The sequence below is a fragment of the Lathyrus oleraceus genome, chromosome 4, assembly GCF_024323335.1.
Source record: "Lathyrus oleraceus cultivar Zhongwan6 chromosome 4, CAAS_Psat_ZW6_1.0, whole genome shotgun sequence".
Classification (NCBI taxonomy): domain Eukaryota; kingdom Viridiplantae; phylum Streptophyta; class Magnoliopsida; order Fabales; family Fabaceae; genus Lathyrus; species Lathyrus oleraceus.
Window position 1 is genome coordinate 492,671,675 of NC_066582.1, and position 27,959 is coordinate 492,699,633.

The following is a 27,959-nucleotide window of genomic DNA, read 5'->3' on the forward strand; positions in this document are numbered from 1 at the left end:
GACATTTGTTGTTCAAAATGATATAGTACTTACATGTAAGAACCTTGTCCATGACACCTTTTTTGGTTGGATCAGACAACAACTCACCAAATTTTATTTTAAAAACCCGGGTAATAATTTATGGCCTCTCATGCTGTTTTAAATGACATGAGCCAAGTAGCCTTTGAATCTCAGGTCAATTTGGATTACATGTGAATGTAATGAAAAGATCTGGAAATCCTACATAGTTGCATATTGTCATCCCGTCGAAATATAGTTGATCATATATCTTTGACTTCTAACATACGAAGAAGGCAATACAACCCTATTTCCTAAGCTTGATCCTTCCATGTCACCGTTAGAAATTGAGTCAATCAAATTGTGATACTTTCTAACTTTTAGTTTCAATTGGTTTTTTCTAAGCCACCTAAGTCTTTCCGACTCCATCATTGTAAATCCATCGATCAAAACCTGTTGGAACAGTCTTCTTGATCTCAAGATCGTAGGTGACTCATTTTGTATGGATTGTATTATAAATGCCAACCATTCTCTGATTGTTAGGCGACTTCTCTTTTTTGCTTGCTCTCATGGAACGTCTTCATGATGAAGTTCTGATTGTCTGGATTCTGGACCAATAAGAATGTCAGAAGGGGTTATCCAGATGTTTGACATTAGGTATATATCCATCTTTTCCATACGGGAAAAACAATGGATATCGATATCCTAAATAGCTTGTATGATACTCATTTATCATTTGAAGTTCACCACACTACTTTTGCATTATAATGTCTCTCTTTTCGCAGTATCAACATCCACAACAATCAATGTTGCTACTTCTGAAACTGTTGGTTAGTTGTATATCCTTTCATTCTTACTACGCTAAGAAATTAGATGAAGTTTTAAATCACAAACATTGCCTTATTTCAATATATCCCTAGCCATTTTGAATGATTGAGCATGGACATTGTACTCATATAACATCTCAGACAATTTCCTTACAATCTCAATGTCGACACCACTTTTGGTCCTACATTTCAAAAAACCTTGGATAAATAATACTTATTACAGATCCATGTCGTTGAGTCACAACAAGGAAGTAAGTAAATAGAAAAAACGGATTTCATTATTTTTGATCATACATATGTTGGTGATACATACCTGATTTCATTTATTTTATTTTGTATTTCATTTTCTGTATCTTATATATACAGTTGCGCAAACTTTGGACTGTGACCTAACATTGGTAACATGCTACCAATCATGTAACATGTTTGACCTTGGATACTAAAATTAGGTGGACATTTATCATTGTTAAAACAATTATCCATTTTGGCTCCGGGAGATGTAAATGAAAACATCATGTTCTACGTTCAAATTTGTTGTTGAAATTGTTTTGACTCATTATTTTCATTGCCAAACATAAGATCTTGCAAAACCTTGGGTGGTTGATTTAACAAAGGAAGTTGTATCTTGCCATCACCATAACACATAGAAAACTTAAGATTTCCTGCATGTCGGTTCTTCCTCTTCCTTTCATGATACCACATATTTGCTCCACATTTTTGACATTGTAATATTGGATCCCCTACATCGTAGTAAGGTCCTAACAAAAAAAAAATGGAAACATTCTTACATGTAGTATAACATGTAATTGCACAGTTAATATAACAGAATGATGTGTTAACAAACGTGAATCAGAGGAACCGACATTAGTATAAGTTGCCGCATTAAAATATTCGTCCCCCTCGAATGATGAATCAGACTGTGAACTATAACTTATTTTAAACAACGTTCGATAACAATTATATACAATACAATTATATATATATATATATATATATATATATATATATATATATATATATATATATAATATATATATATATATATATATATATACCTTCGAAGTCATCCTCAGAAGAATCTTCGAAATTAACTCCAAGTCGGTTAAGTTGGCTTGTTGTTCACTTTTTGGATATTGTATTAATCATTACACTTCAACGAGGTATGATTGCGAAATTTTGTTAGAGGGGACGAAAATAGCTTGTTGAAGCAATGTTTGTACCTTGAAATGGAGTGTTCATAGTCATAGGAGTTGGAATGTTAATATCAATGGTAGTCAATGGTGTCCTTTTACTTGAAGATGATATGTTGACTTGGTTAGACGTGCATGTAGTACTTACGTGGTTCCCAAGCTTCAATCTCTTTCATCTTTTTTGCTGAAGAATGGTTTTTCTTGCCCTTGTAAATAAATTCTTCTCCAAAGTATTGACAAAAACATATGTTCATAGACAGAGGTTTGTTCCCTAGTTTCTCTTGACGGAATAACATTATCGACCATTGGCATAGTTGGATCTCTATTTGAAAAATTATCATCAAATGATTTTGATAAATTAACTGCCTCCATATTAGTGTTAATTGTTGTTCGTTTTTTGGTATTTTTATTAAGCACCGAAGATGATTGAGGCATGCATGTAGCTATTTCTTGCGCGTGAGGATGAAAACTTGTTGAAACATGTTGTAATCTTGAAATGGAGTATTCATAGTTAAAGGAGTTCGAATGTTACAATAAATTTTAGCCAATGGTGTCTCGTTACTCGAAGATGATACACTTATGCAGATAGACGTGCATATAACATTTTCCTCATCACCGGTCTTCGATCTCTTATGTTTAAGAATTCGTTTTCTAAGCGTCCTTGCATTTTTAGCCAATTTCTTCAAAGAATTTGTAAATAACAGATGTAAAAACAAATATATTAGTTGTGATGTGATAATTATTATATAAATTGAGTGTTGTAATTTACTTTTAGTATATCATAACCATAACTAATTATTAATAAATATAAGTACATTATTATTAAAAAAACATAATTAATTATTAGCAAATATAATAATAATCAACAAAGGTATTTTTTATTGAATATTACAAGTTTCATAGTTTCATGTTTACATTGGTTCAGTGCAAAACGAGTAGACCCAAGTTTAAATATGTACCTATATAACAATATATTAGGGATTATGGTTTCAATATATTAGCTTTATGAAACCCTTTTTAAGAACAATATTAAAAAAATGCCTAATAACAAATCAAAAAGAGACAAAAATTATTGACTTTGAGTTAAACAAAACTATTATGATATACGCGAATTTATGAGTACCATATTACTCAAACTCATTAATTGGGCCTACAGACTAATATTCATATATAAGTCAATTTCCACTTTGCTATATAATGTAAGGATTATGGTATTCATTTCATCAATTTTTGTTCATTGGAACTATAAAAAGGAAGTTATGTTTGGCAACATCTTTCAAATGTATGATTCTGACAAATATGTATGATTTTCATATTTCGTGTTAGCAGCATGAATTAATCAACCAAAATCCTTTGTTACAAATATTTTATTTCAATGAGAAAATGGGAACGAAAGAAAATGAAGAAGGAAGACGAGAGGTTGAGATATAATTGTCTCTTTTTCTTCTGTAGAACACACATGGGTGAAAATTATGATTGGGTTTACAAAAGTAAAAACGAAATAGAAAAGCAAAAAAGATTAAAGATTTAGAGAGCTTTCACCTGGTTTAACAATGAATAATATATGAGTTTTGCATAAAAAATGAATCAGGTTATTGTTTCCACAAATCAAAGAGATGATGATCGAAGAGAACCATAATCGCTTTGAGACATGAAAAAGAAAAAACTTTGTCTTTTGATGGATGAGAGAGATGAGACTTGAATAAAGTTTTGTTGGCCTGACTAAGAAAAGCACAATGAATGATTCATTTGAAATAAAGAAGTGTCTCGAAATGAATGACTCATTTCAAAAATATTTATGTTCTTTATTTTATAATTGTGTTATACTTTTATTTTCAAAAATATTTTATAAATCTATTACATTTTTATTTTTAAAAATATTTGAAACTTGTTATTTTTAAAGTTGGAACTTCATATAAGATTGTTATTTATTTATTTGCATGAATAATTTCATATATTTTTTTTTAAAAAAATGTAGTTATGAAATTTATATTAAATTTTTATTGCAAAAATATTTTTATTTTATGTATATAAATTGGATTTAACAAGTAATTAATGAGTAACCACTAATCTAATATTATCCTATTCTAATTAATATTAACATAAGTGAGAAAATAATAAATTAAAAATATTAATTAAACTATACATTTTAAAAATGAAAATGAAAATTAGATTCAGGGAAAATAAGATATATCCGGACACTGTAAATTAATTTTATACTATCAATCAAAATCAATGACCATTGTGTATTTCATTAAATCATACTAAATTTTTTAATTATTTATATAATATAATAGAATATTATATTCTCAGTTCATGAGAGTGTAAAATATTTTTTCCACCTTATATCTTTATTAAACTCTTACGGTCCTAACTAAAAATGACAAGTATTTTAAGATAAATATATTTTTTAAATATGAACACATCTTAGGAATTGAAATTTTACAACTGTAAATTGAATCAATGCAAACATATTATTTAGATTGTATATTTTGGAGGACTCATTCAAATCAAACCAAATTTAATATGATTTAATTTTGTATTCATATTTAAATTGTATATTTTGAAGGACTCATTCACTAAATATGAATATAGTTAAAATTCAAATCTTCTTTCATCAACTTTGTTATCTGCAAAAACAATTTTTATAAACACAAGCTTTGTGGAACCAAAACAACACAACAAATGTCTCATCTTTCCATCTAACTTTAGAAAAATAAAGCTGATAAAAGCAAAACAGATAGAGCTTTGCCCCTCATGCGATTCTATCTAACTCGAGAAATTAGGGTCCGTTTGAATGAGTTTTAGTTTTTAGTTTTTAAAAACTATTTTGGAAATTAAGTTTTAAAAAAAAGTTTTGAGGAAAAAACATGTTTGATAATCTAATTTTTAAAAATTGTTTTAAAGTTGAATATCGTTATAAATTTGCCATTGATGAATATAGTATCATTTTTTCTTGTTTTGTCCTCTTCCTAATTTCCAAAACTAAAAACCAAAAAATCAAAACCTCTAAAAACCTATTTTAGATTTTTAATTTTAAAAACTCACAAATAAAAAATAATTTTGAGAAATAGTTTTATAAAATTAGACTAAAATTTTATAATTTTTAATTTTTAAAAACTAAAAAACAGTTTTCCAAAACCATATCAAACAGGCCCTTAGTCTTCCGACAGATGCGCACAGGAGATACTCGGTTCGGACAAAAAAAAAACAAGTCTCATCTCTGAGAGAGAGAGTTATATTTACTGGTGCATTAACCTAACTTAACAGTAAGAAATGTATAAGGAGCAAATCAACTTGTATATTACCATTTCCGTCTTGAAGGTAGTTTCTACTGTATTTCCAAGAACACATGATTGATTATCCTTAATTTAATCTAAATGAAATTAATTAGAGCATATATATTCACCAAAACCTCGTCGTCAATTCACAAGTTTTGCATTGATTATTGGCCAAACGCACCCTTAACACCCTCGAGGGTCTCTCCCATGGACAACCTGCAAGGTAAACACATAAATATACTTGAAATAAAAGCATCATCTACACACGAAATGTTGCTTTCTCAATTGTAAATCTAATCAACCGCGGAAAAGAATCACTGATACAAATCTAGCCATGTCAATCGAGTTCGCTAAAATACAAAGTAACCAAATAGAAGTGTATTCTAAAGAAAAAACATTACTAGAGTTTTGTCGTGGTTATGCAGAAATTGAGGACTCTAAAATGAAACGAACAAATGCACTATTTGTAAATTCTGAGTATCAAGTTGCAGTAACATACTTATGCATGCAGTATTTGTACTCTTGGCTCCGAATGAAGTCCTTTTCTCCTTCTTCAAGCTACAAGGAAAAAAATGCGGTCTAGTTGAGTATCTCCAATCTGAATCATACTAAAAAGGATATGATACGCAAAAATTGCATTACCGGGTCACTCTCGTAGATAAGCTCGTAACAAGATGGCGAGAGGCATCGCAGAGCACAGTTTTCCCTTGCTATCATCGATGATTTGCATGGCCAACCCCACAACCCACTATCCACAAAAAGATTACAAATGTGTATACCAATTGTTAGAACAACAAATCCAACTCTAAAGAAAACAGATAAATAAACACACACGAGATCAAAAACATTGATCACGGAGTTTGACAAATGTGCCTACGTCTCTGATGCTAAATGGATGCTTTAGTTTTTCTATTACGTAATGCTTAATGTTCTAGAGAACAATACTAACGCTCTCTACTGGTTTATATTGGATTTCCAAGAATATATTTTTGAATATCCTTACTTTAATATAAAGCATTCAGCTCCACTTGCTACCTATGAAGCACCGAGAGACACTAACACCAGACACAACACCGACACTGACACGTCGACACTGGTAGTAACTTGGAAAAATGAATAAATTGAACGTAATCAAACGTGTCCAAACACGCATTTATTCAGAGGTGTCGGTGCTACATAGTATACTTCACAAAAATTACCAACATATATTTTGCACAACCTAATTAATTTTTCAAGAGGAGAAAAGAACACCAGACTCGGGAAAAATTGAAAACCAAGTGCAAGTGTGCAACTGCCAACATCACGATATATAACACTGAATCAGAAGCGAACATATCTGAATTATAATGATGGAAAACAGGTTAATAGCAAATCTGTAACTCTGTATCAACTACGGTTTCCAGACATCACACATATTCCTCATTCAACAAACGAACCAAATTTTCAATAAAAAACAAAGAACCCAGACCCCGTTCAAGTGCACATGTCTATATAAGCATGTTTTGGAACTGGAACCAAGCTTTTTTTTTAAACTATAATGGTAAATAGTTAATAAACAAATAGAGTAAATATAGAATTTGGTCTCTCAAAGATATTACTTGCGTTGGTTCCCAAAGATTTCCATAAATATAACTTTGTTCCCAAAACTCTCCACTCACTAACAATTCACCTTATAAAAAAACTTCGGGGTCTAAAATAACACAAGCAACATTTTTCAGCACTAAAATGAAACTATTTACTCTTAACAAAAAGTGGAGCAACATTATATATTCTCTTCCACAATTTTTCAGCTACAAAGTATGTCTGTATGTATTCTCCTCTCAAGTGTGGATGCCACTGCTCCCTTTGTCAGAAGTTCCAATAAGTCCCTCTCTCCTCATTTTCTCTTCCTTAGATTTTCTACAGAACACCACCCAAGAGTTCACCTCCAAAGCTATGGAAACACCAATCAGAGTAGAAAGTCCCAAACAATAACTCAACTTGGCATAGGACCTGCTGGCCCCCATCACTTCGAATCCCTGAAACACATTCACAAACCCAAGCACCACACAAGAGTACCCAACAAAGTGGTGGTACGATTTCCAATACTTCCTGAACTTGTTCCTAGTGTCTGGCCTAAACAACAATGCCAAAGTCTGCAAAGCTCCAAGGCAAAACACGGCGATTCCAAGCTTCCTGTGGAGCTTGTACTCCACTCCCGGAGACAATTGCCCAAGGCGAATGCCAATGGCGAATCCCACAGTTCCAAGAATGACAGCAAACAATAGTAGATCCAAACAAATTTTCACTTTTTTCAATTTTTAAAAACTAAAATATAATTTTTGAAAACTAATTTAAACAGGCCCTATTTCAAATGACTTCTACTCTATTTCAAAGTATTTTATATCAAAACAATTTTTTTTTGTAACAAAGAAATTTTAAAAGAAAAATCTTTATTTTTAAAAAGGTCACAAACAGGTCGAAAAAGTTAATTAAAAAAGTTGAGTGTGCCACAATTAAAAAGTGAATAAGTACAGGGGTTAAATTATAATTACATAAAAGATTGAATTCAATAACCATTACCAAAACATACTCACTTTCACTTCTCAGTCGCAAAACGCATACAGAGAGTGGGAACGACGATGGCTAACGGCGGTTTGAAGAAGATGTTAACTCTGGCAATCGGTGAAGGAGTGTCTTCTGCACGAGCAACGATATTCGGTCATCAATTGAACCCAACCGGCAAGAAATCTGCTCACAAAGTTCTCCGCATGAAAATTTTGGTGAAAAGTCGCTCAATGGTACCCTCATGATATCAACAAAGATGACCCTCTTGTTATGGCTCGTCAACAACAAGAGTAATTGCTCTTTCTCTTTATATTAATGATTGCCCGCTATGTGTTTGTGTTTATGCCTCTGTGAAATAGTATTCTTTTGTTTTGGAGTTTGTTTATGTTAGGTTTGTTTTATTTTATTAATGGATTGAGTAGTGTTGTAAAATTCAGTTCTTTTTGATAGGGTGGGTGATGGGGTTTGATAATTCATTACGCAGGTAATAAAAGTCTATTGTAATGAAAAAAAAATCTTGGATTTGCCCGCTATGTGTTTGTGTTTATGACTCTATGGTGTAGTTTTTTGTTTTTTTTTCTTAGTGGGGTTACCCTATTTCTATAAACTGATGGAATAGTGTCATAAAGTCACTTTTCTATTAATTGGGTTAGTGAAGGGGTTTGATAATTCAAATTGAGTTATGCAGTAATGAACAGAACCCATTGTAATGGTAACGGGGTAGAATGGGATTTTAAAGGGTAACTATATAAGATATGTAATGAACTGAAACTACTATTTCCTATATCCTTCACCGAAAGTCCCCTCATCAAGGTTTTTCTGCACCCCACAAATTTAAACAAGTCATCAATCCTCGACAATTCATATCCATCACATTAGGCTGAAAGTTGAGATCGGTGTGTGCTTTCTTGTAGTGGCCGAAGTTATTCTTAATAAAGAATTAATTGGTTTTATGGGATGAAGAAGATGAAACCAAATGGTTGCTGGCCTGTTTTGCTAGCTCCTTTCATTCAACACATAGCCTTTTAGTTGCCTCTTCCATTTTGTGAAGATGAATTGATCTTAACAATAATTGAAGTACTGATCTTTTTCTATCGCATCTAAGGCCTTGAATCTAACTCTAGTGAAGAACGAATGAGCTGCTGATTCGTCAATCGGGTCTGCGAAATGTGAAGTGTGGGTGAAGATGGGTAAGTTAGTGAAGTGAAGAAATGTAGGAAGGGTGTTAGCTAGCTAGGTGTTAATTGTTTGGTAGATGAGGAAGGAACGAAGCTGAGTGTGAAATAGAGAAAGATGAGTTTCTTGGGGAAGATGAGCCGAAGGGGATATATATATATATATAGATATATATATATATATATATATATATATATATATATATAATAGATATATATATATATATATATATATATAATAATTATATATAATATATATATATATAATATATATATATATATATATTAATATATCTATATATATATATATATATATAGATATATATCTATATATAATATATTATATATATATATATCTATTATATATATATATCTATATAATATATATATATATATTATATATATATAATATATATATATATAGATATATATATCTCTATATATATATATATATATATTTATCTATATATATATATATATATATATAATATTATATATATTAATATCTATATAATATATCATATTATATATTATATATATATCTATATAATATATATATATTATATATATATATATATCTATTATATCTATATAATATATATATATAATTATATCTTATTATATATCTATTATATATACTATTATATATATATATATCTATATATATATATATATATATATATATTATATATATCTATATTATATATATATACGATATATATTATATATATATATATATTTATATATATATTAATATATATATATATCTATAATTAATATCTATTATATATATATATATATATATTATCTATAATATCTATATAATATACTCCCTCTGGTCTGTTTAAAATAAACCTACCTCAGTCACACCCTTTGAAAATAGTAAAGTATTTTTTTTTGTAATTGTTACCCTCAAACTTTACTCACCCAGCTTGTACTCTACATTGTCATTCTTAGTATGTATATCTAACAACTGACTCTACCTCATACATGGATATTCTATTTATAGTTTATTTTTTTGGGTGGGTGAGAGTAAAGTTTTATATATGAACTTTGGTTCCATTTTGTAGATGTGTTTCATTCATATTATCAATTTGTAAGACTACTTTTTTTGTCTTGTGAAAACTGATTCTATATTCAAATTTGATGAAGTATGGATATGGTTTCCCAATGAATTTGACCATATTGCATCAAGTGCGTTCTGTTAACATCAGCCTAGAAATTGTGCTGCCAAAGTTTGTGAAGGATATATACTATTGGTTAAGTTCAGAATATTTGACATATCTTTTACAGCTTATCTTACATTCCTTTCCACCCATTCAAGAATATTGATACATTTGTTATTTTGTTATATGTAGACGTTTATCAAAGCTTGAAATGTTGAAGCGTCGAGGTAAAGGGCCACCCAAGAAGGGCCAGGGAAGGCGTGCTGCAAAACGCAACAAATAAATTATACTCTTCCTTATCTTGAATTCATTGTTGGTTATACTGTTTTTAATCAAATACTAGTAGTTGTTTCGGCAAACACCTTTAATTTCATTTATTTGATCCGAATGACAGATTTTTTGTTGTGTTATTCCTGGGGAAACTTAATGTATTTGAAACTGATTTTTTGTGTATGTTCTTGTGGTTGTGATTTTCTAATCAGCCAAGAACCGACATTTATTTTCAAGCTCTTTGGTTGCTGTTTCTGCCATTTACATAACATAACAATCATACATCATTCACATGTTACAATAAATGATTATCCAGTGCATCAATCATATGGTATCATCAACTAAGCCTTTGGGTTGTGCCTTGAAGTCCATAAACACATGTTTCCTAAACTAAAACGTGACTTGAACATACTGCAAAGTTGTTTGGATTTTTAAAAATGAAATTAATTTGTCTTTAGAATTGAATTTACTCGAAACCTTGAAATAATAGCTTCTACAATCTTTCAAATTGATCCTGCAAATAACTTCTCATTAAAAAAAATGTATTTTCTTTCTATTATTTTTTCAAGGCCAAATTACATTTTTTTTATCTATCTATTTTATCTGATTCATTAATGGGAAACAGGGGAAGATAAATGATGTATTTTCTAGTAGGATTCACCTTAGTGTCTATCTTGATGGTGGGTACCATGTTTTTGATGAGTCAATTTATCATATCAGTGATCTTACACCCACCTCAAAGCAGCTCTGGAAGAAGCCAATCGGCGTTTTAGAACTCGGCATTCTAAAAGTTGATGGACTTCACCCGATGAAAGCCAGGGATGGAAGAGGAACATCAGATGCATACTGTGTGGCAAAATATGGGCGAAAATGGGTTCGTACTCGAACAATCAATAATAGTCTAGACCCAAAATACCATGAGCAGTACACATGAGAAGTTTTTGATCCAGCGACAGTTCTCACTGTGGGGGTGTTTGACAATTGTCAGGTTAATGGTCCAGATAACAAGGATTTGCTGATTGGTAAAGTTCGGGTCCGAATCTCAACCCTTGAAACCGGCCGTGTGTACCCAAACTCTTACCCTCTACTAGATTACCTTTCCTTTGGCTTTCCTTTTGTTTTGCACTCAATACCTCAACAAAACGCACAAGTATTCAAAACAACATACTGTAACAGTAAACAGCCAGCAAAAAACATTTCACTTACAGCCCATGTGAAAAGCAAGGTGACATCTGCTGTTGTTTTGCCTAAATTATTCAGCTGTATGAAATAAAATTGACTGATTATCATTACCTTCACATGTATAAAACTATAACCTAGATTCTAATGAAGTGACCTTTGCCTACCGTAAAAGTAAAAACGGATACAGGAAAGCTGCTCTCCTTGTAGTTATGGGGTATAACAGGTGAAATCTGGCGACAAACTATTTTCAATGCTGGATCAGGTTCTGCATTTGGACAATAGAGATGTTCAACTTATTGTAAATATCGTAATGGACTTGGAAGTGTGGCAATTAGCCTAGCTTACCCTCATATACTGTCCAAGCCCTGGGGTATAATGCGTGATACGTAGAACTTGCTCCATTCATATTCCAATCCCATGATTTAATCCCTGATGCTGGATTTTCTCTAAATGAAGTTCACGAATAAGATTTGTTTCATAAAATGAAATATAGAAATTCTAAATCTGGAAATTACAAGACAATCTATAATGGCTCACTTCAATACATCGGGCTTCCCTGAGCATAGGACGGTTGAATGTTTTTCACCATTTGGACGTGAAACGAAAAGCTAAAAAAAGTAATATAATTAAGAGTATGAAGTAAAGAAAATAAAGTAATTATGAATGTCAGAATGTGTAGATGTGAAAAATAGATATACAGAAAACTGATTTGCCAAGACTGGTTTGTCTTGGCACGCTAGAGGGAAGAGCTGCAAACGTTGAAAGTCGCCTTTAAAACTTCTTCCAATGCTTCCTGCACTGTTTGAAGAGAAACAAGAGATAGTGAAATGTATGTTGATAAATAATTACAAGACAAATGAAGACTGACCCAACGCCACCTAAAGGAACACCGTGGGAAGATGTTATGTGACGCTTAGCAAAAGGATCGATGACTCCAATCTGAGAAAGAAGGAAAGAGAATGATGATGGGAATGATGAATTGAGAATTGATCTGAGAGATTACCTTTCCTTTGGCTTTCCTTGAGAATTTCATCCTTCAGGTGTTAAAAAGATGGGTGAACTGAACCTGGCTATTAGATTTTCTTGTTACTCAATGCTTGATTTGATGCAAATGTATTTTAAGCCACACTTGCCAAAAATGCACTACAAAAGGCCGCTTAACGTTATGGAACAGAAAATGCTGCGACAGCAGGCTGTAAATGTTGTTGCTGCTCGCCTTAGTAGGGCGGAACCACCTCTTAGAAAGGAGGTAGTTGAGTACATGTCTGACACAAAGTCTCATCTCTGGAGCATGAGACGCAGCAAAGCAAATTTCTACCGTCTGATGTCGGTGTTTTCAGGATTTCTTTCTGTAGGGCGATGGCTAGGGGAAGTTTCCACCTGGAAGCATCCTATGACAACGGTGCTGGTGCACATTCTTTTTCCGATGCTTGTGTGTTTCCCTGAACTTATCATGCCAACCATGTTTCTCTACGTGTTTGTTATCGGCATGTGGAACTGGAGATTCCGCCCGAGACACCCTCCTCACATGAACTCCAAACTCTCTTACACAGATGGAGTGACCACAGATGAACTTGATGAGGAATTTGATACATTCCCTTCCACAAAGAGCCCTGATATTGTGCGATGGAGGTACGGTCGCTTAAGAAGTGTGGCTGGAAGGGTTCAGAGTGTTGTTGGAGATTTAGCTACTCAAGGAGAGAGAGTCCAAGCACTTGTTAGCTGGCGTGATCCTCGCGCCAGCTCCATGTTCATGGCTTTTTGCCTTGTATCTGCTGTTGTGTTGTATATGACACCCTTCCAGATTCCTATTCTTATAGGTGGATTTTACTTTTTGAGACACCCGATGTTCCGGAGTAAGGTACCACCGGCACCGGTTAACTTCTACCGCAGGTTACCTGCCCTCACCGATAGCATGCTGTAAATGGTTTCTGTTGTGCTTGGTTCTGAAGTTTACCTGCTGAAAGTGACGGTGTGTGATTCTAGCATTGAGTTTTTGGCAGTGACTGTAAAATCCTTGGAGCTATCTTATCTAATAATGTCTTTGTTGTATTTTAGTGTTGAGTACAATTGGTGGAGATGTATGTATCATGCTGTGGTAAGCTTTAGTGCAGTTTTATGCTTACAAGCCTCTGCTATAGTAGCATTTAGTTTTATGCCATTAGGAACCATGCACAATGAAACTAGTTTGATGATGACTGGTGTAAGAAACTCAGCTGAATTAGTTTGATGTTAAAGTTGCATGTTTTTGGTAAGGAAATGAGAAGGATAATGAAAGGAACCTTTCAAATAAATTTTCATGTTGAACAAATGAATGTCTAACAAACCAATGTTTTTGCTGTTTTTCCTTCTTTCAGTACAAGTCATTCAAACATCTTTAGAGATGTCAACAACATTGCTCAATTTTTAAGCAACGAGACTTTTGTAAATGATTCTGCATCACAACCTTTTGAAGAGGTCTCCATTTTGTTGGTTCATCAATTTTGAGGGTCTAACTTGAGATAACATTTATATTTATTGAGACTTTTTTCTTACGACACACTTTTGTGCGAGACACATGATATACTCATTCAAAATCTTATGTGTGGATTCTTTCATTTATAAAATATTCAATCTCTATTTTTCTAATTAGTACGGAATTTCCTCTCACTTGTTTATCAACACTTTCGACTCACAATGTTTTTCTCGACACAACACTAAGATTGAACAATATTATTGAGTGTCAAATCCACCGTATATATTAAATTTAACTAATATTTTTAAAATTTAATACTAAGAAATATCTTCCTGCATGTGAATTTAATGTTAGGGTGAATGAAGACTTCTCAACTTTTATTTTTTACATTTCTTCATATTCTTCCCTTTTCCTTCTTCATGATCATTATCATCCTCATTTAAAATTAAAAAAAAATTAATCACTAGATATCACAGGGTTAGATTTTATATGTCTATTTAATCTTATATTGAATCAAGAATATTTTTTTTCCTTACATTTCTTCATATTCTTCTCTCTTCCCATTCATGATGATTATCATTTTCTTCTCTCCTCTCATTCTTCATGATAATTATCATCTTTATTTATCATTCATTTAAAATCCAAAAATTTATTTTATTTATAACAAAACCAAAGACACAAAGTATAAGATTTCTTGAGAAATTTTGACTATATCCTAATCTTCCAAAGAAATACAACTCAAAGACTAATTGTGAATTCTTGAGAATTTTAACTACACTTAGTCTCTTAAGGAAATTAACCAAATATTAAAATAAATAAGGTTTATGTTTACAAGTTGCTTCAAAAAACAGATACACAAGTTTAAATAAAATATTACACTTAACAAAGATATTCAAGGAAGATGTTCTAAGTGTACGAGTGTGCGGAATACTTCTTTTATTTTTCTCTTTCACGTATGTTCGTTGAGCATATGTGTTTGCTATGCAAATCAGTTCGTTACTTTTCAATCTTCCAATACCTCTTTATATAGGAAGAAATAGATTCATTGGAGGATGAAATTAGAATATCCTCAATGTAATAGTTGTATGAAAGTCACATCATATTGCAACATTAGATTGACGTTTGCAGTAGAGAGTTGGTGAGGATGATGGGACGTGAGAAACATTGTTGGTATAGAGTACAATACTTTACATAGAAAATAGATTTGCTTTTGTACATTTGTCACATCAATCAGTCGTTGACCTTTGGATTTAATCTTTTAGTCATAGGCTTCGTATACAAGTTAATGAAACTTGAGTAGAATTCAGAATCTGTCTTCACAACTTAGTGAGACTTCAGAGTTTTTGGAGTTTTGAGTTTTAACACTTTCAGAAGTTGGTAGGAATAATCTTTATCTGAGTCTATCTGGATAGTTTATGTTCAGAAACGTTCACTTATCAAATCAGATGCTTGACTTCCTTGTAAACACGCTTTTAATTTATCCTTTGGTTCAGAGTCTGGATGTCTTATGAGTCAGAGTTTGTTTTCTATTTTCTGCACACTTTAGCAAAATAGTTCGAGTACAAAATTATTCTTACACTTTGTTATCATCAAAACTCAAGGATAGTTGTAGAACGAAATTTCTTCCAACAATCTTCCCATTTTTGATGATGAAAAATTCATGTATTTTATTGAATAATTTTTACTTGGATAATCATATTTATAAAATATTAGAGATATGTTTGTAAGCTCCCAATGAGTTTTATATTTATCAAAATTTTCTTAGTTTCTTCAAAGTGAGGTTTGAAAGCTCCCCCAAGTTGAGATTAAAAAAGGTATGAAGTTCAACATGATTTTAGAATTGTTTGGAGTTTATTAGGTTACAAGATATATCAAAATCATATTCATTTTCCCCCTTTATCATCAATAAAAAAATATAAACGAAATAGTATAACAAGAAGTAAATGCAAAATAAAACATAGTCAAGTGAAAAGAAACACAACTTTCATTGATAATAAAAAAATACAAAGGAAAGTAAAAGAAAAGAGGACAAGAATAAAAGACAAAAGGAAGGAGAAACTAGAGGAGAGAGAGTCCAACACTAGAGTTGACTTAAGCTAACTTCCTGCACTTTCTCAATTATTCCTTCTTGATGAAAAAGTTCAGAAAGAACTCTTCCAAAAGGAATGAGAAAAGATATTCCCTCATGAGAGGTAATAATCTATTTCTTCAAAAATTTGAAGATATTGAGAGGAAGGTTATCCTTGATCCTAGACAAGATGAAGAAGATAATATGTTTGTCATCACAAGTGAGTGTTTCCAGAGCATCTTCACGTGGTTGAATGTTTGACACTAATGGTTGATGCCAAATTTTCTCCTTGGGAAGAAGGGAGGAAACACTAGCAATATTATTGGTGGCAAGGATCTTGTCTGGAATGTATTCAAGGAATGAACTTATTCTTGGGTACATGTCCATATAGACCCCAGTCTCCTCGCATATGGGTGTGTTATCTATCAGAGCATGAGTTAAGGTAATGGGAATTCCAAAAACATTATACTGAATTCATGAAGCATCCTGTCTAAGTTGTTTGAGGGACACATCTATAAAAACTTCTCTTAAGAGAACATGATAGATGGATTCGTTGAGAATTTTAAAGTAATTCTCCCACTTCTAGGAACATACAACATTGAGAAGATAAAGACCATGATTCTTGAATTCATTAATGTCAATAAAATTTTCAAAAGCAATTGAAAAAGGACATACAAATCACAGACTAAAGATATATTGATATTTTAGAAAGTTGTAAGGAAGATAAAACTTTTAGAAGGAGATTTTAACATATGAAAAATGAGGTGAAGATTAAAAATGCTAAGAGGGAGTAGGTAGAGACCTAAATGAAAGAGGCTCAACAATTACCAATGAAGACTGCAATAATAACGTTTATAACAAGACACACAACAAGGCATGCTCATCATAAGACATTATTATAGAGTATTGAAAAATACCAATAACAATACATTTGAACAGACGCGTAGTAAAACTATTTTGAAAAAAGAAATAAATGTTTGAAAAACACACACAATCTGACAAGGGGATGTGAATGGAGAGTTTTTTCATTTAACCAAGAAATCTTATCCCAATGGATCATATCAAACATTCAGATGACTTTAACGTGGAACATTTGTCTTACTTTAGAGCCATTCAAAAATTCTTGATTACCACCATTAATATCAAGAACTCAGAGTCCAGGAGACAGAAAATTCCAGAAGGATTCATACTTTGGACCTTCTGACCAAAGAGCCTCATAACTTCATAAGGCTAATTGGTTCAGAGTTAATGTATCTCAGAGCCATATTTTGACTCTCCAAAGTCTACATATATTGAAAGGATTTTGTTTTATTCTGGACAAAGTTCCATTTTCAAAATTTTCAAAATAAAAACAAATATATCTCCAGCGAAGGCTTTTGTGAAGATATCTGCGCATTGATGGTCTGTATCTATAAATTTGAAGTTAATAACACCCTTATGAACATAATCTCTTATAATACGATCAATGTCACACTTGGTTTATCCAGGACAGTATTAATACGATCAATGTCCGTATAGTACACAAAATGCTCGCCCTCACAATAGAAGAATAACCTTTCAATGAATGGTTTCCTTTCATGTATAGGAAATGAAAAAAAATCTCTAAGACGATTCACTTGGAGATACATATCTACAATCAATGTATTGTTTTATTTCATCAATATGCTGAACTTCAATAGAATTTCCATCTCCATGGGAAACAATGGCAACAGTTATTCTATCGTATCCTTTGTTAATGTATTTGAATAAGTACTTGATGAATGTACTTTGATTGCACTACTCCATATTTATATGAGCTTGAAACTTCTTCAACAGTTTGGGATTGTATGAAACAACATGCCTATTATCAAGATGAATGTCATTCTTCATAACATAATGACTAGTGTTTCTTCTTCTACAAACAAGATACCCTTCTTGATCAATAATTGTATCTGTTTGAAAATCCTTTGGGAAGTATTTTAAACATCTTCCATCTTTCATACACGGTACAGATCGGTTACCACTTTCACATGGACCATGTACCATATGGGATTTAACCAAGTTATACAACTCTGGATTGAACTCATGATTGAGAATTTTGGCTGAGATTATCTCATCAATATCACTTGGAGTTGGATACTTGTATGATGGATGAAGAAAAATTATAATATGGGCATGAGGCAAACCTTTTTTCTGAAATTAAATGGTATACAAATCTGAGAAAAAAAAGACCAATATGTCAATATAGCAAGTAAGATAGTTACGTAATTGGAAAAAATGTATACGAAATAGTAAGACATTTGTTGTTCAAAATGATATAGTACTTACATGTAAGAACCTTGCCCATGACACCTTTTTTGGTTGGATCAGACAACAACTCACCAAATTTTATTTTAAAAACCCGGGTAATAATTTATGGCCTCTCATGCTGTTTTAAATGACATGAGCCAAGTAGCCTTTGAATCTCAGGTCAATTTGGATTACATGTGAATGTAATGAAAAGATCTGGAAATCCTACATAGTTGCATATTGTCATCCCGTCGAAATATAGTTGATCATATATCTTTGACTTCTAACATACGAAGAAGGCAATACAACCCTATTTCCTAAGCTTGATCCTTCCATGTCACCGTTAGAAATTGAGTCAATCAAATTGTGATACTTTCTAACTTTTAGTTTCAATTGGTTTTTTCTAAGCCACCTAAGTCTTTCCGACTCCATCATTGTAAATCCATCGATCAAAACCTGTTGGAACAGTCTTCTTGATCTCAAGATCGTAGGTGACTCATTTTGTATGGATTGTATTATAAATGCCAACCATTCTCTGATTGTTAGGCGACTTCTCTTTTTTGCTTGCTCTCATGGAACGTCTTCATGATGAAGTTCTGATTGTCTGGATTCTGGATCAATAAGAATGTCAGAAGGGGTTATCCGGATGTTTGACATTAGGTATATATCCATCTTTTCCATACGGGAAAAACAATGGATATCGATATCCTAAATAGCTTGTATGATACTCATTTATCATTTGAAGTTCACCGCACTACTTTTGCATTATAATGTCTCTCTTTTCGCAGTATCAACATCCACAACAATCAATGTTGCTACTTCTGAAACTGTTGGTTAGTTGTATATCCTTTCATTCTTACTACGCTAAGAAATTAGATGAAGTTTTAAATCACAAACATTGCCTTATTTCAATATATCCCTAGCCATTTTGAATGATTGAGCATGGACATTGTACTCATATAACATCTCAGACAATTTCCTTACAATCTCAATGTCGACACCACTTTTGGTCTTACATTTCAAAAAACCTTGGATAAATAATACTTATTACAGATCCATGTCGTTGAGTCACAACAAGGAAGTAAGTAAATAGAAAAAACGGATTTCATTATTTTTGATCATACATATGTTGGTGATACATACCTGATTTCATTTATTTTATTTTGTATTTCATTTTCTGTATCTTATATATACAGTTGCGCAAACTTTGGACTGTGACCTAACATTGGTAACATGCTACCAATCATGTAACATGTTTGACCTTGGATACTAAAATTAGGTGGACATTTATCATTGTTAAAACAATTATCCATTTTGGCTCCGGAGATGTAAATGAAAACATCATGTTCTACGTTCAATTTGTTGTTGAAATTGTTTTGACTCATTATTTTCATTGCCAAACATAAGATCTTGCAAAACCTTGGGTGGTTGATTTAACAAAGGAAGTTGTATCTTGCCATCACCATAACACATAGAAAACTTAAGATTTCCTGCATGTCGGTTCTTCCTCTTCCTTTCATGATACCACATATTTGCTCCACATTTTTGACATTGTAATATTGGATCCCCTACATCGTAGTAAGGTCCTAACAAAAAAAAAATGGAAACATTCTTACATGTAGTATAACATGTAATTGCACAGTTAATATAACAGAATGATGTGTTAACAAACGTGAATCAGAGGAACCGACATTAGTATAAGTTGCCGCATTAAAATATTCGTCCCCCTCGAATGATGAATCAGACTGTGAACTATAACTTATTTTAAACAACGTTCGATAACAATTATATACAATACAATTAATATATATAATATATATATATATATATATTATATATATATATATATATATATATATATATATATATTATATATATATATATATATATATATATATATATATATATATATATATATATATATACCTTCGAAGTCATCCTCAGAAGAATCTTCGAAATTAACTCCAAGTCGGTTAAGTTGGCTTGTTGTTCACTTTTTGGATATTGTATTAATCATTACACTTCAACGAGGTATGATTGCGAAATTTTGTTAGAGGGGACGAAAATAGCTTGTTGAAGCAATGTTTGTACCTTGAAATGGAGTGTTCATAGTCATAGGAGTTGGAATGTTAATATCAATGGTAGTCAATGGTGTCCTTTTACTTGAAGATGATATGTTGACTTGGTTAGACGTGCATGTAGTACTTACGTGGTTCCCAAGCTTCAATCTCTTTCATCTTTTTTTGCTGAAGAATGGTTTTTCTTGCCCTTGTAAATAAATTCTTCTCCAAAGTATTGACAAAAACATATGTTCATAGACAGAGGTTTGTTCCCTAGTTTCTCTTGATGGAATAACATTATCGACCATTGGCATAGTTGGATCTCTATTTGAAAAATTATCATCAAATGATTTCGATAAATTAACTGCCTCCATATTAGTGTTAATTGTTGTTCGTTTTTTGGTATTTTTATTAAGCACCGAAGATGATTGAGGCATGCATGTAGCTATTTCTTGCGCGTGAGGATGCAAACTTGTTGAAACAATGTTGTAATCTTGAAATGGAGTATTCATAGTTAAAGGAGTTCGAATGTTACAATAAATTTTAGCCAATGGTGTCTCGTTACTCGAAGATGATACACTTATGCAGATAGACGTGCATATAACATTTTCCTCATCACCGGTCTTCGATCTCTTATGTTTAAGAATTCGTTTTCTAAGCGTCCTTGCATTTTTAGCCAATTTCTTCAAAGAATTTGTAAATAACAGATGTAAAAACAAATATATTAGTTGTGATGTGATAATTATTATATAAATTGAGTGTTGTAATTTACTTTTAGTATATCATAACCATAACTAATTATTAATAAATATAAGTACATTATTATTAAAAAAACATAATTAATTATTAGCAAATATAATAATAATCAACAAAGGTATTTTTTATTGAATATTACAAGTTTCATAGTTTCATGTTTACATTGGTTCAGTGCAAAACGAGTAGACCCAAGTTTAAATATGTACCTATATAACAATATATTAGGGATTATGGTTTCAATATATTAGCTTTATGAAACCCTTTTTAAGAACAATATTAAAAAAATGCCTAATAACAAATCAAAAAGAGACAAAAATTATTGACGTTGAGTTAAACAAAACTATTATGATATACGTGAATTTATGAGTACCATATTACTCAAACTCATTAATTGGGCCTACAGACTAATACTCATATATAAGTCAATTTCCACTTTGCTATATAATGTAAGGATTATGGTATTCATTTCATCAATTTTTGTTCATTGGAACTATAAAAAGGAAGTTATGTTTGGCAACATCTTTCAAATGTATGATTCTGACAAATATGTATGATTTTCATATTTCGTGTTAGCAGCATGAATTAATCAACCAAAATCCTTTGTTACAAATATTTTATTTCAATGAGAAAATGGGAACGAAAGAAAATGAAGAAGGAAGACGAGAGGTTGAGATATAATTGTCTCTTTTTCTTCTGTAGAACACACATGGGTGAAAATTATGATTGGGTTTACAAAAGCAAAAACGAAATAGAAAAGCAAAAAAGATTAAAGATTTAGAGAGCTTTCACCTGGTTTAACAATGAATAATATATGAGTTTTGCATAAAAAATGAATCAGGTTATTGTTTCCACAAATCAAAGAGATGATGATCGAAGAGAACCATAATCGCTTTGAGACATGAAAAAGAAAAAACTTTGTCTTTTGATGGATGAGAGAGATGAGACTTGAATAAAGTTTTGTTGGCCTGACTAAGAAAAGCACAATGAATGATTCATTTGAAATAAAGAAGTGTCTCGAAATGAATGACTCATTTCAAAAATATTTATGTTCTTTATTTTATAATTGTGTTATACTTTTATTTTCAAAAATATTTTATAAATCTATTACATTTTTATTTTTAAAAATATTTGAAACTTGTTATTTTTAAAAGTTGGAACTTCATATAAGATTGTTATTTTATTTATTTGCATGAATAATTTCATATATTTTTTTAAAAAAATGTAGTTATGAAATTTATATTAAAATTTTTATTGCAAAAATATTTTTATTTTATGTATATAAATTGGATTTAACAAGTAATTAATGAGTAACCACTAATCTAATATTATCCTATTCTAATTAATATTAACATAAGTGAGAAAATAATAAATTAAAAATATTAATTAAACTATACATTTTAAAAATAAAAATGAAAATTAGATTCAGGGAAAATAAGATATATCCGGACACTGTAAATTAATTTTATACTATCAATCAAAATCAATGACCATTGTGTATTTCATTAAATCATACTAAATTTTTTAATTATTTATATAATATAATAGAATATTATATTCTCAGTTCATGAGAGTGTAAAATTATTTTCCACCTTATATCTTTATTAAACTCTTACGGTCCTAACTAAAAATGACAAGTATTTTAAGATAAATATATTTTTTTAAATATGAACACATCTTAGGAATTGAAATTTTACAACTGTAAATTGAATCAATGCAAACATATTATTTAGATTGTATATTTTGGAGGACTCATTCAAATCAAACCAAATTTAATATGATTTAATTTTGTATTCATATTTAAATTGTATATTTTGAAGGACTCATTCACTAAATATGAATATAGTTAAAATTCAAATCTTCTTTCATCAACTTTGTTATCTGCAAAAACAATTTTTATAAACACAAGCTTTGTGGAACCAAAACAACACAACAAATGTCTCATCTTTCCATCTAACTTTAGAAAAATAAAGCTGATAAAAGCAAAACAGATAGAGCTTTGCCCCTCATGCGATTCTATCTAACTCGAGAAATTAGGGTCCGTTTGAATGAGTTTTAGTTTTTAGTTTTTAAAAACTATTTTGGAAATTAAGTTTAAAAAAAAGTTTTGAGGAAAAACATGTTTGATAATCTAATTTTTAAAATTGTTTTAAAGTTGAATATCGTTATAAATTTGCCATTGATGAATATAGTATCATTTTTTCTTGTTTTGTCCTCTTCCTAATTTCCAAAACTAAAACCAAAAAATCAAAACCTCTAAAAACCTATTTTAGATTTTTAATTTTAAAAACTCACAAATAAAAAATAATTTTGAGAAATAGTTTTATAAAATTAGACTAAAATTTTATAATTTTTAATTTTTAAAAACTAAAAAACAGTTTTCCAAAACCATATCAAACAGGCCCTTAGTCTTCCGACAGATGCGCACAGGAGATACTCGGTTCGGACAAAAAAAAAACAAGTCTCATCTCTGAGAGAGAGAGTTATATTTACTGGTGCATTAACCTAACTTAACAGTAAGAAATGTATAAGGAGCAAATCAACTTGTATATTACCATTTCCGTCTTGAAGGTAGTTTCTACTGTATTTCCAAGAACACATGATTGATTATCCTTAATTTAATCTAAATGAAATTAATTAGAGCATATATATTCACCAAAACCTCGTCGTCAATTCACAAGTTTTGCATTGATTATTGGCCAAACGCACCCTTAACACCCTCGAGGGTCTCTCCCATGGACAACCTGCAAGGTAAACACATAAATATACTTGAAATAAAAGCATCATCTACACACGAAATGTTGCTTTCTCAATTGTAAATCTAATCAACCGCGGAAAAGAATCACTGATACAAATCTAGCCATGTCAATCGAGTTCGCTAAAATACAAAGTAACCAAATAGAAGTGTATTCTAAAGAAAAAACATTACTAGAGTTTTGTCGTGGTTATGCAGAAATTGAGGACTCTAAAATGAAACGAACAAATGCACTATTTGTAAATTCTGAGTATCAAGTTGCAGTAACATACTTATGCATGCAGTATTTGTACTCTTGGCTCCGAATGAAGTCCTTTTCTCCTTCTTCAAGCTACAAGGAAAAAAATGCGGTCTAGTTGAGTATCTCCAATCTGAATCATACTAAAAAGGATATGATACGCAAAAATTGCATTACCGGGTCACTCTCGTAGATAAGCTCGTAACAAGATGGCGAGAGGCATCGCAGAGCACAGTTTTCCCTTGCTATCATCGATGATTTGCATGGCCAACCCCACAACCCACTATCCACAAAAAGATTACAAATGTGTATACCAATTGTTAGAACAACAAATCCAACTCTAAAGAAAACAGATAAATAAACACACACGAGATCAAAAAACATTGATCACGGAGTTTGACAAATTGTGCCTACGTCTCTGATGCTAAATGGATGCTTTAGTTTTTCTATTACGTAATGCTTAATGTTCTAGAGAACAATACTAACGCTCTCTACTGGTTTATATTGGATTTCCAAGAATATATTTTTGAATATCCTTACTTTAATATAAAGCATTCAGCTCCACTTGCTACCTATGAAGCACCGAGAGACACTAACACCAGACACAACACCGACACTGACACGTCGACACTGGTAGTAACTTGGAAAAATGAATAAATTGAACGTAATCAAACGTGTCCAAACACGCATTTATTCAGAGGTGTCGGTGCTACATAGTATACTTCACAAAAAATTACCAAACATATATTTTGCACAACCTAATTAATTTTTCAAGAGGAGAAAAGAACACCAGACTCGGGAAAAATTGAAAACCAAGTGCAAGTGTGCAACTGCCAACATCACGATATATAACACTGAATCAGAAGCGAACATATCTGAATTATAATGATGGAAAACAGGTTAATAGCAAATCTGTAACTCTGTATCAACTACGGTTTCCAGACATCACACATATTCCTCATTCAACAAACGAACCAAATTTTCAATAAAAAAACAAAGAACCCAGACCCCGTTCAAGTGCACATGTCTATATAAGCATTGTTTGGAACTGGAACCAAGCTTTTTTTTTAAACTATAATGGTAAATAGTTAATAAACAAATAGAGTAAATATAGAATTTGGTCTCTCAAAGATATTACTTGCGTTGGTTCCCAAAGATTTCCATAAATATAACTTTGTTCCCAAAACTCTCCACTCACTAACAAATTCACCTTATAAAAGAAACTTCGGGGTCTAAAATAACACAAGCAACATTTTTCAGCACTAAAATGAAACTATTTACTCTTAACAAAAAGTGGAGCAACATTATATATTCTCTTCCACAATTTTTCAGCTACAAAGTATGTCTGTATGTATTCTCCTCTCAAGTGTGGATGCCACTGCTCCCTTTGTCAGAAGTTCCAATAAGTCCCTCTCTCCTCATTTTCTCTTCCTTAGATTTTCTACAGAACACCACCCAAGAGTTCACCTCCAAAGCTATGGAAACACCAATCAGAGTAGAAAGTCCCAAACAATAACTCAACTTGGCATAGGACCTGCTGGCCCCCATCACTTCGAATCCCTGAAACACATTCACAAACCCAAGCACCACACAAGAGTACCCAACAAAGTGGTGGTACGATTTCCAATACTTCCTGAACTTGTTCCTAGTGTCTGGCCTAAACAACAATGCCAAAGTCTGCAAAGCTCCAAGGCAAAACACGGCGATTCCAAGCTTCCTGTGGAGCTTGTACTCCACTCCCGGAGACAATTGCCCAAGGCGAATGCCAATGGCGAATCCCACAGTTCCAAGAATGACAGCAAACAATTGTATTCCTGCATGAGCATAGAACCATGCAGGACCTAGTGCTTGAATGGGCCTAAAGTAACGTGCAGTTATGGCTCCCATCGGCAAGAGAATACCCCAAGAAATGGCATTCATGGTGCCGTGAATTACTCTAAGCATTGTGAGGTCTGTGTGTTGAGGAGCGGACGAACCTGACAACACATCAAAGGTGGCAATGGAAGAGAGGTCAGTGGATGTGGTTGGATGAATGGTAGGCGAGTAGCCTTGAACATAAAGTCCTCGGTTCCAAACAAGGTGGATTTTGGTTCTGTTTGATTCAAGTTTGATCGTGGCATAGATTTGGATGGCGGCACCGTTGTGTATGGTGGCCATTTTGCCACCATACATGGCTGCCGTGGAAGAGACAAGACCGACGTCCAAGGGTCGAGAGAGTAATGGAGATTTCTGTAACTTCACATTCGGGTCTAGAATGTAAGGAAGCAAGACTATTTGGCCTGTGTTTGGGTCGGAAAAGGCTATTAAAGCACGAGTTCCCGTCATCTCCGGTGAAGTGGGGTTGATCCCCCATCCAACCCACCCAGAAGGTGAAATGAAAGTTCCAAAGAAAACAACTTCTAAAGTGGAGTTATGCGGGTAGAAAGTCCATGCTATAGAAGCTTGTTGAGTAGGAAGGTTCATACATTTTTGAAAACTTTTACTAGATGTTTCTGTGGTGCAATGAGATGAAAAACCAATGTGAGGAAAGAAACACAATTGGAGGAGAAAGACAAAAACAAGAAACATGGTGGAGGAAGAATTGCACTAATGGATGGTGGTTTATGTGGTTTGCTAAAGCTTTATGTAAACGATTTGTGTCATGTAATGATGATGTCTTCAAAAGGAAGAGTGTAATGTAATGCAATATGTCATTATAGATTTTGAAAACATTAGTAAATTTAGTTTATGCTTAACTTTGAAGGAAAGCCATATAAAACAATACTCTATGCGTTTGGTGGTGGACACAACCACAGACACAAAAAAACTACACTTTCACTATGTATAAGGTTAAAAACATGTCTCTAATGATGAATGCATCCGATGAAACATTAATTATTCAATGAATCTAAAAAATATTTTTTCTTATAAATAAGACGGAGAGTAACGATATATAAATTTCTTTTTACAAATTTACCCCCTCAAAGTTGAACAGATTCCTATCCCAAAAAGGTAATTTAGGAAGATTTATATACAGAGTGGAGAACGGGGAAAACCTGTCAATATCAGCATAGCATTGAAGCTTGTTGCTCCTAACTTGAACATCCTGCATAAAATTGAAGAACCCAGAAATGAAAATCGAAAAGGGTTAAGGAAAGTGAAATAAAAAAAGAAAATTGTTATGATACAGACAGAGATTGGGTGAGGAGAAGATTTGGCAAGGAGTGGAGAGATACAGAAGAAGTGAAGGGAAGATGAAATTAGAAGAAGAGATATCAACAATGAATTTCGATTTCCAAAGGAAATTGTCGTTGCAACTATCATTGTGTTGTTCTTCTTGCGTTTGATCCAAACTCCTGATTTTTGCCGTGTGAAAACAAAGTTGGATTTGTTATATATTGTTATATTTGTTCATAAATTCACGAAAACATTTTTAAAAAACTAATTCATGCACTTTAACGCGAGTTTATCGCAAATATTCATGCTTAGTATTATTTTAAATATAATTTTAATTCATAGTAAAAAATATTTTTATAAATGAGGTTAAAGGTAATATATTGTCATAGTAAAAAATAAAAGTGTGATGTGATGGGACTAGTCTTATATTGTAAGTGTATATTCTTTTTTTTTAGATAAATCCAAGAAAAATAACAAATAAATTTTAATCATTTTTTTAATTTTAAATTTAGATGGTTATTACCACCATGTTTTTTTAATTTAGGTATAAATAGTTATCACATCTCTTAAT

At 31.9% G+C, this 27,959-nt stretch overlaps 4 protein-coding genes and 1 pseudogene across 5 annotated transcripts; 2 read left to right on the forward strand and 3 right to left on the reverse strand.

Moving 5' to 3' along the window:
* Positions 1-5,295: 5,295 nt before the first annotated feature.
* LOC127076628 (uncharacterized) lies at positions 5,296-27,678 on the reverse strand. 2 transcript variants are annotated; one of them, XM_051018334.1, is made up of 5 exons: positions 27,404-27,642; positions 27,268-27,317; positions 5,938-6,043; positions 5,795-5,853; positions 5,296-5,511 (listed from the first exon to the last, which is right to left on the reverse strand). In XM_051018334.1, the coding sequence occupies exons 1-5, from the start codon at positions 27,533-27,535 to the stop codon at positions 5,460-5,462; spliced, it is 399 nt and encodes a 132-aa protein (XP_050874291.1). In that variant the 5' UTR covers positions 27,536-27,642; the 3' UTR covers positions 5,296-5,459. The 2 variants fall into 2 exon arrangements, with proteins under 2 accessions (XP_050874291.1, XP_050874290.1); XM_051018333.1 differs by lacking the exons at positions 5,296-5,511; positions 5,795-5,853; positions 5,938-6,043 and adding exons at positions 23,768-23,983; positions 24,267-24,325; positions 24,410-24,515 and having other exon boundaries at positions 27,404-27,678.
* LOC127076629 (uncharacterized) lies at positions 7,711-10,636 on the forward strand (annotated as a pseudogene).
* Positions 11,588-12,724, reverse strand: LOC127135048 (uncharacterized). Its single transcript, XM_051061865.1, has 7 exons — positions 12,639-12,724; positions 12,504-12,574; positions 12,334-12,433; positions 12,173-12,243; positions 11,981-12,081; positions 11,800-11,900; positions 11,588-11,713 (listed from the first exon to the last, which is right to left on the reverse strand). Exons 1-7 carry the CDS (start codon positions 12,666-12,668, stop codon positions 11,588-11,590), a joined length of 600 nt encoding a protein of 199 aa, XP_050917822.1. The 5' UTR covers positions 12,669-12,724.
* Positions 12,661-13,763, forward strand: LOC127076631 (FT-interacting protein 7-like). The gene has a single exon (XM_051018335.1). The coding sequence runs from the start codon at positions 12,687-12,689 to the stop codon at positions 13,557-13,559; it is 873 nt and encodes a 290-aa protein (XP_050874292.1). The 5' UTR covers positions 12,661-12,686; the 3' UTR covers positions 13,560-13,763.
* Positions 25,371-27,232, reverse strand: LOC127076627 (cytochrome b561 and DOMON domain-containing protein At2g04850). The gene has a single exon (XM_051018332.1). It carries the CDS (start codon positions 26,798-26,800, stop codon positions 25,595-25,597), a length of 1,206 nt encoding a protein of 401 aa, XP_050874289.1. The 5' UTR covers positions 26,801-27,232; the 3' UTR covers positions 25,371-25,594.
* Positions 27,679-27,959: the final 281 nt, after the last annotated feature.

Excerpts from the sequence above, each read along its gene's own strand:
- LOC127135048 (XM_051061865.1), bottom strand. The coding sequence starts at position 12,668 with ATGAAATTCTCAAGGAAAGCCAAAGGAAAG. Across the intron at positions 12,575-12,638 it reads CAAGGAAAGCCAAAGGAAAG|ATTGGAGTCATCGATCCTTT; the intron begins GTAATCTCTCAG and ends CTTCTTTCTCAG. Across the intron at positions 11,714-11,799 it reads TATCCGTTTTTACTTTTACG|CTGAATAATTTAGGCAAAAC; the intron begins GTAGGCAAAGGT and ends TATTTCATACAG.
- LOC127076631 (XM_051018335.1), top strand. The coding sequence starts at position 12,687 with ATGGGTGAACTGAACCTGGCTATTAGATTTTCTTGTTACTCAATGCTT.
- LOC127076627 (XM_051018332.1), bottom strand. The coding sequence starts at position 26,800 with ATGTTTCTTGTTTTTGTCTTTCTCCTCCAATTGTGTTTCTTTCCTCAC.
- LOC127076628 (XM_051018334.1), bottom strand. The coding sequence starts at position 27,535 with ATGATAGTTGCAACGACAATTTCCTTTGGAAATCGAAATTCATTGTTG. Across the intron at positions 27,318-27,403 it reads CTTCTCCTCACCCAATCTCT|GATGTTCAAGTTAGGAGCAA; the intron begins GTCTGTATCATA and ends AATTTTATGCAG. Across the intron at positions 5,854-5,937 it reads TTATCTACGAGAGTGACCCG|CTTGAAGAAGGAGAAAAGGA; the intron begins GTAATGCAATTT and ends TTTTCCTTGTAG.